The 14,255-nt window shown below is 39.2% G+C and overlaps 1 protein-coding gene across 9 annotated transcripts in view; it reads right to left on the reverse strand.

The window, feature by feature from the left end:
* NBEA (neurobeachin) overlaps positions 1-14,255 on the reverse strand; it is a 714,827-nt gene that overhangs the window by 273,080 nt on the left and 427,492 nt on the right. For all 9 annotated transcript variants that reach the window (XM_075592121.1, XM_075592113.1, XM_075592110.1 and 6 more), the window contains 2 exons: positions 3,501-3,565; positions 1,477-1,585 (listed from right to left, as the gene is read on the reverse strand). In XM_075592121.1, coding sequence (XP_075448236.1) covers positions 1,477-1,585; positions 3,501-3,565 — 174 coding nt within the window. The remainder of the gene's footprint in view (positions 1-1,476; positions 1,586-3,500; positions 3,566-14,255) is intronic.

Below are 14,255 nucleotides of genomic sequence, written 5' to 3' on the forward strand. Positions count from 1 at the left end.
TCGACAGCATCGATCGTGATTTATGTTCAGTTAGCTACGCAAACTTCAACCAGGCGGCAGCGCTAGTGAATAGAATGGGCAGTGGCGCATTGCTGGCAAAGGCAGACACCACATTCTGATTGCTGTCGGTGCTCCCAGAGTACTTTAACCCATTAGGTTCTATGCTCGGTGGACAGTACTTCATTGACTTGTGCCTGCCCATGGGCTGCGCATTATTATGTTTCTACTTTGAGCACGTTCCTCGAACGGGTAGTGCGTAATAGGGTGCATGCACTACCTGGACGATTTCTTGTTCGTGGGTCTGGTGGGATCAGACCTATGCGCAAGGTGGCCGTTTGAATTTTAGGCCATGGCGCGCAAGTTCGGGGTCTCGCTGGCCGACGAGACAACGGTGCACCCAACAACAGTAGTTAGCTTTATCGGGATTGAGATTGATTCAGTGAGGATGGAGTACAGGCTCCCGCCAGAAAAACTGGCGGCTTTAATAGAACTTCTGCGGGAGTTCATGGGCCTGAGGAAAACTTTGCTGCGTCATTTCCAATCACTGTTGGGCCACCCAGTTTTCGCTGCACGGATCAAGCCAGTAGGGAGGTTTTTTTTCCAGATGCCTAGCGGCAGCTGCAGCAGGGATCAGGCGCCCTAATCACTTCATCCGGGTCACTGCCGAGATCCGCAGGGGCGTCCAACTCGGAACGCCGAGCTACAGCTGTTCACGGACGCTGCTGGGTCAGTGAGTTTTGAGGCTTATTTCAGCGGCGCATGGTGCGCGGAGCGTTGGCCGGTACATTGGTGCAAGTCTTAGCTCATCAAGAACTTAACGTTCTTGGAGCTTTTCCTGTTGCTGGTCGCAGTGCGGCTTTGGGGGCATTTGTTTGCAAACAGGGAGGTAATATTCTGGACCGACAACATGGGGGTGGTAGAGGCAGTGAATAACTTCACGTTCCTCTCTGGTTTTGAGTCTGTTGCGCGGCTTCGTGCTCTCATGCCTGCGATTGAATATAGCTTTCAGAGCGCTTCACGTGCCGGGGGTTTTAAATAACATTGCCGAATATTGGAACTAGTTTATTCTGGTTACTATTAATCCATAAATGTGTGGCGGGACAATTAAGCGGCATCTAAACCTGCTTGATAACATCAAGGAAAAGTAATTACAGTGTAAAATGGTATTAGCATTACAACTTGTAATCAATCTGTTGGGTTCTCTGAAAACACAACAAAATACCACATCAAGTCTCTGGGTTTTGATGAAGGGATCTTTCCAAGCTGTAAATGTGCTCATGAATTTCACAGAGGGAAACCAAAAATAAACTAGTTCCTTGTGCTTGACATTAACCAAAGCCTTTAAAAAATGGCCTGAACTGAATTAAATGCACGTTTCTCTTGCTAAAATAATGAAAGGCCTCTGTATGAAGTTACAGGGTAAGTGATAACTGATTGAAAACAGAAAAGCAGGACTCCATCAACAACGCCGCTTACCTCAAACTCTGCATGCTTGTGCACATCCTCCGCTCTCTGTCTGTTTAAAATAAATTCGGCCTCGTTCGCAACACGCACTATGTGGTCCTTCATGGCGTGGCACAGCAGTCTGGGAAAGGAAAAGTCAAGTGAAAAAGCCACAATTGTATGCCATCTTCCCCTCGGCCAATACACAAGCATGGCTGTCGTGGAAAAGAAAATAAGGAAATAAAGGATTTCCGGTGTTTATTGTACAAATGGATATTGATGCATTAGTTGTAATATTACGGACAGCTTTACATACTGAACATAATGAAAGTGACCGGCATTATTCATTCTGGAACAAAACAGTAAAACGGGTGTGCCTCGTTGTATTTGTGCTGAAGTAGAAAGTGGGAGTGTATTTGATATAATAGACACAACATGGAAATATTACCATACATGACAAATACAAACTGCTTTACTCAAAGATTACAATTGAATAGCTATTGATGCCAAAACAAGACTGTAGCATATTAAAACCTAAGCCCTATAGATCAGACTAGCTTTCAGGACCCCCGTCTGATGCCAGAGGGGGTCTGAAAAGCATTCAGAAACATTCTGGCAGCAAAAGAGTTAATCATGTAATTTGGAATCTTTGGATTCTCTAAATAAATAATAAACTTTGAATATCTGAAGATCTTTTTTTTCTGCTGGCTGTTTTCCAAGATTTGTGGAATCCAGTCATTATGGCATAGACATTATATGCAATTTTACATCTCATTAACCTTGCTTTGTTTTAATTATAACAATCCATTGTTGAAATATTTTAAACGACCCGGTTTATAATTTCAGGCTGTCCTTGGGAACACTTTACCTTAACTGCCCATTCATCAACTGTTTATGTCCCGTTAATGGTTGACAACTGCACAATTACATCCCCGAGCTATGATTGATGAACTGCATTCACAAGTGTAGTAGCCGAGTAGAATAAATATTTATAACAATATTCCCCTTTTCAGATTCCTATCTGAATCCCCAGAAGGGTTTAGAGAAATAAAATGCAACTGGTGAAGGTGAGCGAGGGCCCAGCAGAGCTCCCAACTGCAACGTTATGATCATGCAGAGTAGTTTATGGCCTCAACATTGGCTTTAAATGCCACAACACAAAGTAGAAGATTCACTGCGTACATGTTTCAAACTAAGGGTGTTTCCGCAATGACAGAGGCTTTGACCTAAAAAGGTATGATTTAGAAGGTCTGGGTCCCATGTAAATCACTTCACCGACAGTAAATCCTTTATTTGGAAAATGTTTTGTTGAAATTGTAAAATAAATCCTATATTGTATGTTTATTACAAAGTGTAAGAATAGGCAGTTGGCTAAACTTTACTCTAAACTTACATGTTCTTTCTACAAACATCACAAGGAAATTATTTGGAAAATATTATGCATTTGGAGACTGTATGCTACATTTAACACTAAAGGTATCATTAATAAACCACAGAGCAACAAAACATACTGAATGAATTCATAACTATTAAAGCCTCACCACCTCTTTTGCAATGTGATCTGTTGGGTGTGTGCTAATAATTATACTATTTGCATGATGTTCTGATAAAGCTAAATGCCTGTGTTTGATAATCAGTATTAGCACCTTGGACAGCACCAAGTCTTTCAACTAATATTCTAACACGTGAACTGGTAATTACACCAAGGAAGTGCAAATGCTGCAGACAGCATTCTAGAGCGCAAAACAGATGGAGCAGCAGATGGATTTGCAGATTGGTTTTCCTAGACCCTCAGTGTGAAACAACCTTACAGGACCAAAAAGGTGGCCAGATCTAGGGTAAACATTATAAACTTTAATGTCTACTTAATCAGTGTGCACTTTTTGACAATCAATTCAAATAGAAATCATAATACATTAAAATAAAATAAACAAGCGTTTGTAATGCTACAGTAAGAGTATACTTTAGTGTTTTAATAACAGATACGACGTTGCAATAAGCTTGTGGAATGAAATGGTGAACATGACCGCATGTCTGGAGGAATTAAAATGAATTACCTTCCTTCATTGATGAGCTCAATAAACGCAAGTCCAGCATTCTTCTGAATAGAATTTTGCCACTCCTAGAAGAATAACATTACAATATTGAGTTAAAACCTTCTTATAGCACTGCTGCAGTAAAATGCACTGAAGGAGCAATGCTAAACAAAAATACAACAGATAACTATTAAGCCATGGGTGGCCAATTCCAATCCCCCAGGGCCACCAGCAGGTCTGGTTTTAAGGATATCCCTGCTTCAGCACAGGTGGCTGAATCAGAGTCTCAGTCAACTACTGAGCCACCTACACTGAAGCAGGGATATCCTTAAAACCTGGCCTGTTGGTGGCCTTTAAGTACTGGAGTTGGCCGCCCCTGTGCTAAGACTTTGAATCCAATTCAAAATGTGGCTTACATGTTCATACTGTAACCCAAAGCAAGTGTTGCCCCATTCTGCATGCAGAGCTGCTCCATGCTGTAATTGTTCATTCTGATACCCCTCATTTTGTTCAATTCCGGATTCAAGGATATCCTTGTTCATGTTCTTATTATTATCGTTTATTTGTAGAGTTATCAGCACTTCATTTCTTGCTGTACACTAATTCTTCAGTTAAAAGTCACTCAAAGATAGACTAATCACACATTAAAGTATACATCGTTATGATATGTTTGTGCAGTTTTACAACACGTGAACATTTTACATGTACAGTTGAAGCATAGCGTCACTAATATGAAATACATCATGGAAACCTGCAATGAAACAAGGTCTCAGCTTTGCTGGTGCACGAGTTTAACACATCCAATCTTGTACCTTTCATTTCTAACGTCTTCACAGTTTTTAAACAGCCAAAGAACGACGTGAGATTTCAGAGCGTTAAATGAATGATATGTCCTATCATTTTATAAAATAGGATAAAGGTAATACTATAGTTTAGTTTAGCTTACTGACAAACTTGTAGCATGCCCTGCAATAGATACTTGTTTACATAGAAGTGACAGACTTTAGCACAAATCTTGGGATGACAGGAATATACGAATGCAATTGTACAATCAAGGTAGTGATTGTTATTTAATAGCGATAAAATATAAAAAGACTAATTTCTACTATAAAATAGGTACGATAAACAAAAACTTGATGAGTTTAGTTTAAAAAGCATATTGCAAAAACTAGAGGGTTAAACATAGCTTTATGCACTTAAGGGATTAACCATTGGGATACAGTACATGTTTGTAAATCCCTCCACTGCTGAAGGGATTAGACATTAAGGTATACAAATTGCAGATGCACATCTAGATCGGCATTCATTTATGTATGGGTCTATATACAGTACGTACATGCAGTAGAACAGAACCAAAAGACTGAAGTTTCAAATTAATAGAATATTATATTCATCATTCATCATTTGTATCGCCACTCAAATAACCTCATGTCTCACACAGTACAGTACAGGGAAATAATATAAAGTTACGCAACTGCATTAAAGAGGAGGTTAAACAAAAATAATTAGGGCAGTAGCTGCCCTACACAGCTCACAATCTAAACGATATAAAGGGAAACCTACAAAATACAAAGGGGGGCAGGTGCCTCAGAGAACATATTGGGCAAGTAAGTGCCTCAGGCGTGCGAGGAGTAGCCACATGCCTAATTTAACAAAGTGCTTCGCTGAGGAGATTTTAGGCCGTACTTGAAGATGGTCAAGGAAGAGGATTGACGATTGCACAGGTAGGCAGCCAAATGTGAATAAGGGTTGAGACGTGATAATACTGTAGAGACAGATAAAGCAGAGCATAGATGACCTTAAAGCAGCAATACTACTTTCCAGCTTTTTTTTGGGTGTTAAATATGTAAAGCATGTGGCAATGTATAATTGTACAGCCATACCTAAGCTCGCAATCGTTCAGTGCTCTTTTTATAAATATGTAAAAATCCTGATTGTGTGCCTAACATAATTGACGCCTTTCAGTTTCAATCCATCTTTCAGTCAAAGTAAAGCAGCAGCTAACATGTATTCTTATATTACTAAGGTATCATTATCTATTGTTACAGTTTACAGCTCAAACTGCTGGGAACATTGGCAACACATTATCGCAAACAGCAAAGTGTTGCAAAGATCTTGCACTGCTTGGGAGGTGGGCTAAAACCTGCCATAGAAATCAAAGGATGCTTTAAAAAAAGGCATTAAGAGTTGAATGAGAAAAAAAGGCACTATTTTCTAATACTACAGAACTGATTTATTATTATTATTTAAAAAAAAAAACCACAAGATTTCTCATTTGGCTGCTTTAAGTGGAGTGTAAGGGTCGAGAAGGGGTATAGCGGGAGATTAGAGTGGATATGTAAGAAGATACGAGTAGAAGAATGTAGAGCCTTGAAGGAGAGAAGTAGAATGTTATAGTTAATGTGGAGTTTGCTCTCTTAGTAGTATTTTGGATAGCTTGTAGAGTTGGGAGGCCGAAGGCTAGAGAGAAGAAGGTTGTAACAGAAGTCAGGAGATAAAGAGGGCATGCATAAACATTTTAGTTGTGGAGTGTCAGAGGAAAGGGTGGATTCAGAGGAACAATCGGAAAGATTTAGCAACTAAATAAATATGAGCGGAGAAGTAGAGGAAGGAGTCAAATATAACATCCAGGGAACGTGCTTGGGAGACTGGGTGTATGGTAATCCTATTGATTGTGACAGATAATTGAACAATTGGGCCTGGTTTAGGTAGAATTATGAGGAGCTCTGTTCTAAACATGGTAAATTTCAGATGACAGATTTATGGTCGAGGGATAATCAGTGATTTAGGACTGGATGTCAGGAGTACGCTTTGGGGTTGAAAGATACAGTTGTGTCTCAAAGGGGTGATCTTTGAAACCAAATAAGCTAATGTAGAGACTGTGGACAAGGGCTGTGAAACTCGCGGGTCACAAGGTGACACCATGCGGCCCGCGCCCATGAGCCGACAGAAGGGAAGAGCTGGGACAGGAATCACGTGTGCGGTGACTGCGGGAGCCGGCGAGCACTGGAAGTTACTGCTGGGCTGCCTCTCCCCCAACTGGTGCGGCACCACCGCATCCTCCTACACTACCCCCCCGCTGTTGCGTGCTGGAAGAAAACTGCGGTGCCGGAAGCTCTCCAAGGTAAGATGTGGGTCTATTGTGGGGCAGGGGGGTTATTGTGGTGCTATTTTGGGGGAGATGGGGGTAGTGTGTGTGTATTGTGGAGCAGGAGGTAGTGTGTGTGTTGTGGGGCAGGAGGGCAGTGTGCGTGTGTATTATGGAGTAGGGGGTATTGTATGTGTGTGTATTGTGGGGCAGGGGGTATTGTGTGTGTATTGTGAGGCTGTGTGTGTGTGCGCGCGGTGGGGGAGAGAGAAATAATGAGGGGGAAGAGTGATGGAGGGAGAAAGATAAGAGATTGTCGGAGAGAGAATGGATGGGAGAGAGAGTGAAGGGACGGCCAGCGAGAGAGAAGGGATGGGGAGAGAGAGAGAGAGAAGGGATGGGGAGAGAGAGAAGGGATGGGGAGAGAGAGAGAGAGAGAGAGAGAGAGAAGGGATGGGGAGAGAGAGCGCGAGAGAGAAGGGATGGGGAGAGAGCTAGAGAAGGGATGGGAAGAGAGATACCAGCCACGTTTACATATTTTTAATAAGGAAATCACAAAAAAAAAGTGTACGCATAGGTTATAGTGACTGTTTATAAAAAACAATTTGGGTGCGGCCTGTGTCTTGCAGTCGGACGTACACACGACTTTCTCTGTGTATTGTGATCCATAACGGGGGAGCAATCTTACCATAAGAAAGGTGCCTGATCCAGGTACAATCCAAGGGTAGATGTCCCCGGAACACGCACAAGTCATCAACCACTGCCAGTGACCGGGAGAGAAGAGGGGGACTCTTCTAAAGATACCTTTATAGGTCTGCTTATACTCCAGGCCATGTGAGTAGTGGCATTGATCTCTTGTTCAAGCATATTTCTCCCACCTATAGACTTTACAATATTGCACTATATGCGTATTTTGTCTTTCACATGATTCTGCGCTCCCTAATTTCTACAATCAACACCCCATAAGGATCGATGGAGGATCCTCATTGGTTGAGCAGCGTATCATCTAAATGTTTGATTTTCCCTTGTATCCATATTGCACGCATATATATGAATGTGCACATAATAAGTTAATAGATTCACTTATTGCACTATTTATTTCTATTTGGTTAATAAGTACAAGAGAGTGCCGTGGTTCTTCTTTACTCTATAGTCTGTAACATGACAACACATTCTTCAGATGCTTTGAAGAAATGCCAAATGTTCCTTCTTGCCACTACAAGTAAAGTTTTATATATTTAAACTCCAAGTTGTGTATAGTTGGCTGAAAGATTAATTTGGTATAACACTGATTAATTACAATGGATAGTATTATAGATACCCCAAATATTTATATCACCATGTTACACTGAAAAGCTTAAGTATCTAATTGTTTTAAATCAATGTAATTGAAAATGACAAATATGATTACATTTGTTTTAGCACAAAAGATAAAAAAGTGTATGAAAGTACCCAGTTTTACGTACTTTTATCGATACCCAATAATTCATTCATAGATACTGTAAAAAAGCTTTCAGTCAAGTTTTGTTAAGACTTTCTGCTTAACAGCTTCAATGTCTTAACTATTAGATGTGTAATCTGTACCTTACTGTGGTATCTAATATACAACATTTACCATTGTGTTCACAGTCTTCCCCTTCAAAGTGTATGTGTTATAACAATATAAACTACCCAAAGCATAGGAATGAATATAGGATATACTTAATTGGTGCCCACAGGCTACACAATACTACTTGTCGTAGGCATATTGTGCAAAAAGGAAAATGACTATCTAAGGACAGAGCATCCAAAAATGCCTGTCTTTTATTACCTACCCAAGGTGCACAAATGTCTGACTAAACCGCCAGGGAGGCCAATAATTTCTGGAATAGGGTCATTGACCCAGAACTTGTCAGAGTGTATAGATGTTATGTTACAGCCGTCAGTTAAAAAGCTTGTGTCTCATTTACGAGACAACACAAGTTCTTCAACATTTAAATAAAATTGTATTGGGATAAAGACTTTATAATGGCCACTTGTGACGTCACATCCCTGTATACATGTACAGACCATCAACAGGGATGCGACGCCACACTATATAGTCTGAAGAAATATGATAGCATGAATGATGACCAAAGAGACTTTATAGTCAGGGGAATTTCATTTATACTTAGACACAACTTATTTTGGTTTCAGGATGAGCATTACCTCCAGATTCAGGCCACAGCCATGGGACCAGGTTCGCACCTAGTTATGCTAACCTGTTTATGGGTTGGTGGGAGGATCTTAACATCTGGTCCAACAATGGCTATGGCGCGAGCCTGGTGAGTTATGGTGGAGATATATAGATGACGTACTACTGATATGGAAGGGCAGCCAGGAGTGCTTGGACACCTTCTTCGAAGAAATTAATAACAATCTGTTTCATTTAAAATGTACTCATACTTCAAATAGAGTTCCTTGATTTAGAGATAACTATAGAAGATAATAAAATAATACTAGAATTTTCTTCAAGGAGGTTAACTGCAATAACTATATTGCTACCAGCAGTTGTCTTAAGAGGAACTGGTTAGACAACACACTTTTTGACGAGTTTAGACGCCTAAAAGGAAATTGTTCAAATAAGACGATTTTGAAAAACAAAATCATACCTATGAAGAATACATTTCTGGGAAGGAATTATAAAGAAGAAGTCATTGATAAGGCTATTGAGAAAGTTGCAAAAATTGAAGGAACCAATATGTTGGTATACAAAGACCAGAAAAAGAAATCAACTACTGATAAAGAATTTATAGCTTTTGTAACTAAATATAGTAATCAGTCTAAAAAGATAACTAATATTCTAAACAAACATTGGCATGTCCTACGAAAGGACCACTGGTTAAAAACGAGTTTAGATGCTTAAAAGGGAATTGTTCAAGTAAAGATGATTTGGAAAAACAAAATCATACGGGATAGAACAAGTTACCCATGACTGGAAGGGTGAATATATCAAGAGGATCTCACAATGGGAGTCCTATTGGATTTCCACCCTCCAATCATTAGCCCCGAGATTACGTAACATTGATATTGACATTGCCTCCTTTCTCTAATAACATAGGAACATTAAAGAATTAGGGAACTTTTGTAATACTACTATGAGGATTAGTATCCCCCCCCCTCTACTTTATATACAATTTGATTTGAACCGTTTTTATTTAACACCAATCTCCACATTCTTATGATATTGATTTTAACATATGTATTTTAATTATTTATATAATAGATATGTTTATCATATTTTGTTTAATACTCAAATCATGAGATCAGGAAAAGCTGGAGTTTATTATCAAATGCTGTATGAATTTAATATCTATGTCTCCATTGTTTGTTCCCTGGTCCACCACATTGCTATATCTGGATATGCAATACTAAGAATTTTATGATTTTAATTTTTTTCTAAAAAGTTAGTGGATAAGGATCATATAATTATGTTGCATTAGTTAATAGAGTTATGAATGAAATTGTTTATTTTAAATAGTATTATATAGAGATTTTGAATGTTAAAATATTAGTAATTTAATTTTATATAGAATTCATAGTTACACCATATACTGTATCTATAAAATATTAATAAAAGATGAAATGGTGACACTATGGAATACAATAAATCTTAAAATACTACTTGTCTGTTTAAAGTATAATTAATGCCATTTTAAGCTTTTGTTAGTTCAATTTGTTCAATGCTATAATAATGCACATTATTGATATCAATGTGTGAAACAGTTGAAATTAGTTTTAGTTGTGTATTAATATTAATTGTTGTATAATTGGTTTGTATATTGATCGAATCTGCGTTTTTAAATCGCTGTAAGTCTTTCCAGATCACCAATCCGGTGTACTGGGAGCCGATTTAAAGCTATTCAGAACCTTTGGAGTCAAATCCCTGACGAAGCATCACAGCGAAACGCGTTGGCTTGAGCCTCACAGACCACCATAGTTTGTGTGACATGTTGAAACTCCTTGGACCAATCAGGAACTGGCAGCTCGTGAAAGTGCTCGCGAGCAGGACACGGGCACGCTCCTGCAGGCATCGCTGGCTCCTTACCCCTCCCAAGCTGTGCACAAGCTGGGAGAAAATAGAGGCTGTGAATTTACATAATTGAAAGCCGAGCTCCACGTGGACCAGAGCAAGGAGGGACAGAGATTGTCAACAAAAGCTGGGAAGCTATCCACAATGCTGACACACCATTGCTGTTCTGTGAGTGCACTACTGTTTTAAAACCAGTCCCGATATTAAATGTATTGCACCATGATATCCTCTCTTCTATTTTGTCTAGCTTAATACCCTGATTAAGAAAATACCTCAGAGTTCCATCTGGGTTACCAGTATATAAAGCATCTACTGCCATTTGGGCAAACCAGTGAATTCAAAGTTGAAAATCAGGTGAAAGCCATTCCAATTAAATATGTCTACCTGAGATCTGCTTTGAAGTGCAACATTGACCACAATTAGTGGTGTTACTATATTGATTAAACGTCAAATTGATCTAGACTAAATGTTCTGCTAAATAGCCAGTATATTAATTGTTTAAGATTATTGAAAGTTGGGAACAATATTGCGATAGTGGATTTTGAATTTTATCTGTGAATACACCTGTTCCACCACCAATTAAGTGCAATAATTGTCTATTCATTCACTGTTTTTTCCTGTTTTTTTCTATGTCAATACAATTTTCTTGCACCTATGCGCCGGAGGACTCCCCCTTTTTCCCAAAATACTACTGGGAGCAGTAATTTGCCTTCTGAGCAGAATGTCCAAGCACATGCTATCTGCAATTAATTTAATGCTATTTACTATGCATATGCATAGCTTAACAAACATAGTGGATACATCTATTTATCGCTGCAGTGCCTAAGCATCCTCATTACTTCATATGCACAAATCCTCTACATGTTATATTAAAGCCACGTTGTAAATGCAAACTTTTTCTACTAATAGTTACAGCAAGTTTTCTACTAACAAATATGCTGCCACCTTTTAATCTAAAACGTAATGCAGAAAGACGACAAAGCATTTCCTATAGATTAGGCAAGACAACTTCTTTATGCCTTTGCACGGATTATGAAAACATTATTAAAAGTTGTAATACAGAATTCTCACATTCATGGGTGTCTTTGAAGGTTCTACTTACTAGGTAATACTGGACCACTGGAAAGGCATAAAATATCTATGTATTACGCATTGTCTTTTTGAAAAAAGTTAAAATCAACCAGTTACGTTAAATAGGGATTATGTTCAAGGTCAAATTCATACCCTTTATAAAGTATGAATTCCATGGCAACATGTAATGAATGACTTTCCCTATAGTCTCTTTTCTGCTCTGATTAATCATTTGAAAATAACACGTTTTTCTTCTACGACAAAATATGTGATAACACACAAAAAAAAAACAATACTTTTTTTGCAGATAGTGTGTAACACTTTAGAAAAACAGTTGAAAAAAATAACAATGGAGTTTTTGCGATGTTTGGGAAATGAAATTCTGACTAAGCTACCTTTACTGGAGAGAATTAAATAAATGATTTGACAATTTTTTAAGGTTGAATGACAGGTTTGTATAACATTTAACCATTTCCTGTATTATCCACGTACAATTTGTAAAATTAGATGAGTTAAAAGAAAAACTTTCAGTAACGATATCTGTAATGCTCCATTCCTTTGTAATCCAACATTTCTCTCTAGCGTAGAAACCAACAAGAAGCTTTCAAAATACCTTGTACTAGACGCTGGTGTGGTGCTGGCATAACAAAGAAAGTCCATATAATTGTCAACTTAAATACATGTTAATCCCCAAATCAGTGCCGGAGGATTCTGTAACATAGCTCTGAAATGAATTCCCTATCAAGCAAGGACTGCAGGTTCAGTGAAAGCAAAAATCCATGCATGGACAATATGGATACTTGGATCTCCAGAGGAAGGTCCCCCTACAGACCGAATGTTGGGCTGTGTTTCAAATAATGAAAACGTTTTCGTTTGCTCTGTGTTGCTCGAGATATGGTCCTTATTGGACTACCATTTGATAGGCTTATCTTCTTTTTGACCGTGCCACGTTGCATTCTTAGAATGCCATATTTACTGTGAATCCAGTCCCACTTTGCAATGGATTGCTAGCATCTCCTGCAACGGTTAAGCAAATAGGCAAGGACAGAAGAAATTAATTTCCAGGAATTCTTTATTTAGCGTTGGAGATATATGTCGTTACCCCCCTACCATTCTATTTCTGCTTTTCTATGACACAAGTGAGAAAAATGTGCAACTGGTAAGAACGTTGCTCCTTATGAATAAATGGGTCCTACAGCACAGGGTGCTTGAATAAAAGGTGTCGTTCCAGCATAACCAGGCATACTGTACATAAACCAAATATCTATGGTGTTTATTACTATTCTAAAGCATATTTATCGGAAAATAAGGCTACAATTGTACACAACTTTAGATTACTCAAATGCGGTAAGTGTTTTGTAAATATACAGTAACTAATAACCGAGACATTAAAAAGATTAGTTCATTCCCTGAGAAAGACGAAACACAAATAAAACCCTGAACTCCAACATTTCTTTCCAAGCACACAGTAATTGAGCTTAGCAAATTTGTACACATTCAATCAAAAAAATGACATGCTCTGAAGCCTATTTCGCCTCCGATCTCAATAAAATGTTCCTGAGAACATTAGTTTCTGAAGAATCTCAGACTATTGCATCCCTCCTGTGTGTCACTTCCTGTGTCGATTCTTTACTTCTATTGTTAGTTTGTATTCCATTATAAAGTGCCCCTGTATTTTAACGCATGGGTGCTCAACTCTAGTCCTCAAGCCTCCCAACAGGTCAGGTTTTCAGGATACCCCTGCCTTAGCACAGGTGGCTCAATCAAAAAACCTGACCTGTTGAGGGGGGGGGGGAGAGAAGGACTGGAGTTGAGCACCCCTGCGTTAACGTACTAGCTCCGGACTAGAACATTTTGAAGAGGCCGTTCAGCTATCGCCTCTTTGCGGCCCGCACTTATCTAAAAACCTTAATCCGTTAACCCCTTAACCGAACAACCCTAACCCCTAATGGTAACACTAATCAGCCACCTCCGGGCCAAAATGGTGGCGCGGCCAACTGTCCCCCGATGGCTGAATAACCGCCACGAGTAAAAGTCACACTAAGTAGTACAGTTCACCCATTTGGTTGTAGGTCTCTGCTCTTGAAGAAAAGGACCCCCATGGGAAGTGCTTGGGAGCTGCATAGCTATAATGAAGTGTGGTGTTTTCAATAGAGGAGGCAATGTGATGAGAAATGCTGCTTTCAAATCCAATATACATATTGCAAATGGCAACAATATTTGCTCCTTATGGCATGATGTCATAATACCAACAAAACCTTTATGTTGCAAGAAGGGCCTCAAACACATTTGCTTCCCTGGCCCTGTAGTAGCACAAGGGTTAAGAAAACCATCTGAGCAAAATCTGGAAACAATTACAAATAACTACAGTATCTGAAGGATGACAGGACTTTTTTTTTTTTTTTTACTGAGTACTAGATCTGCTAGTCATCAAAGTGGGGGGGTGGGGGGGGGAGAAAGTGAAACGGATCTCTACACGACTTGTTTTGAAAATCTACCACTAAAGGCATTATCAAAGCCATGACACAGGCTGCAGAGAAAAAAGATGGCCCTTGCCAAAAAAAGA

The sequence above is a fragment of the Ascaphus truei genome, chromosome 3, assembly GCF_040206685.1.
Source record: "Ascaphus truei isolate aAscTru1 chromosome 3, aAscTru1.hap1, whole genome shotgun sequence".
Classification (NCBI taxonomy): Eukaryota; Metazoa; Chordata; class Amphibia; order Anura; family Ascaphidae; genus Ascaphus; species Ascaphus truei.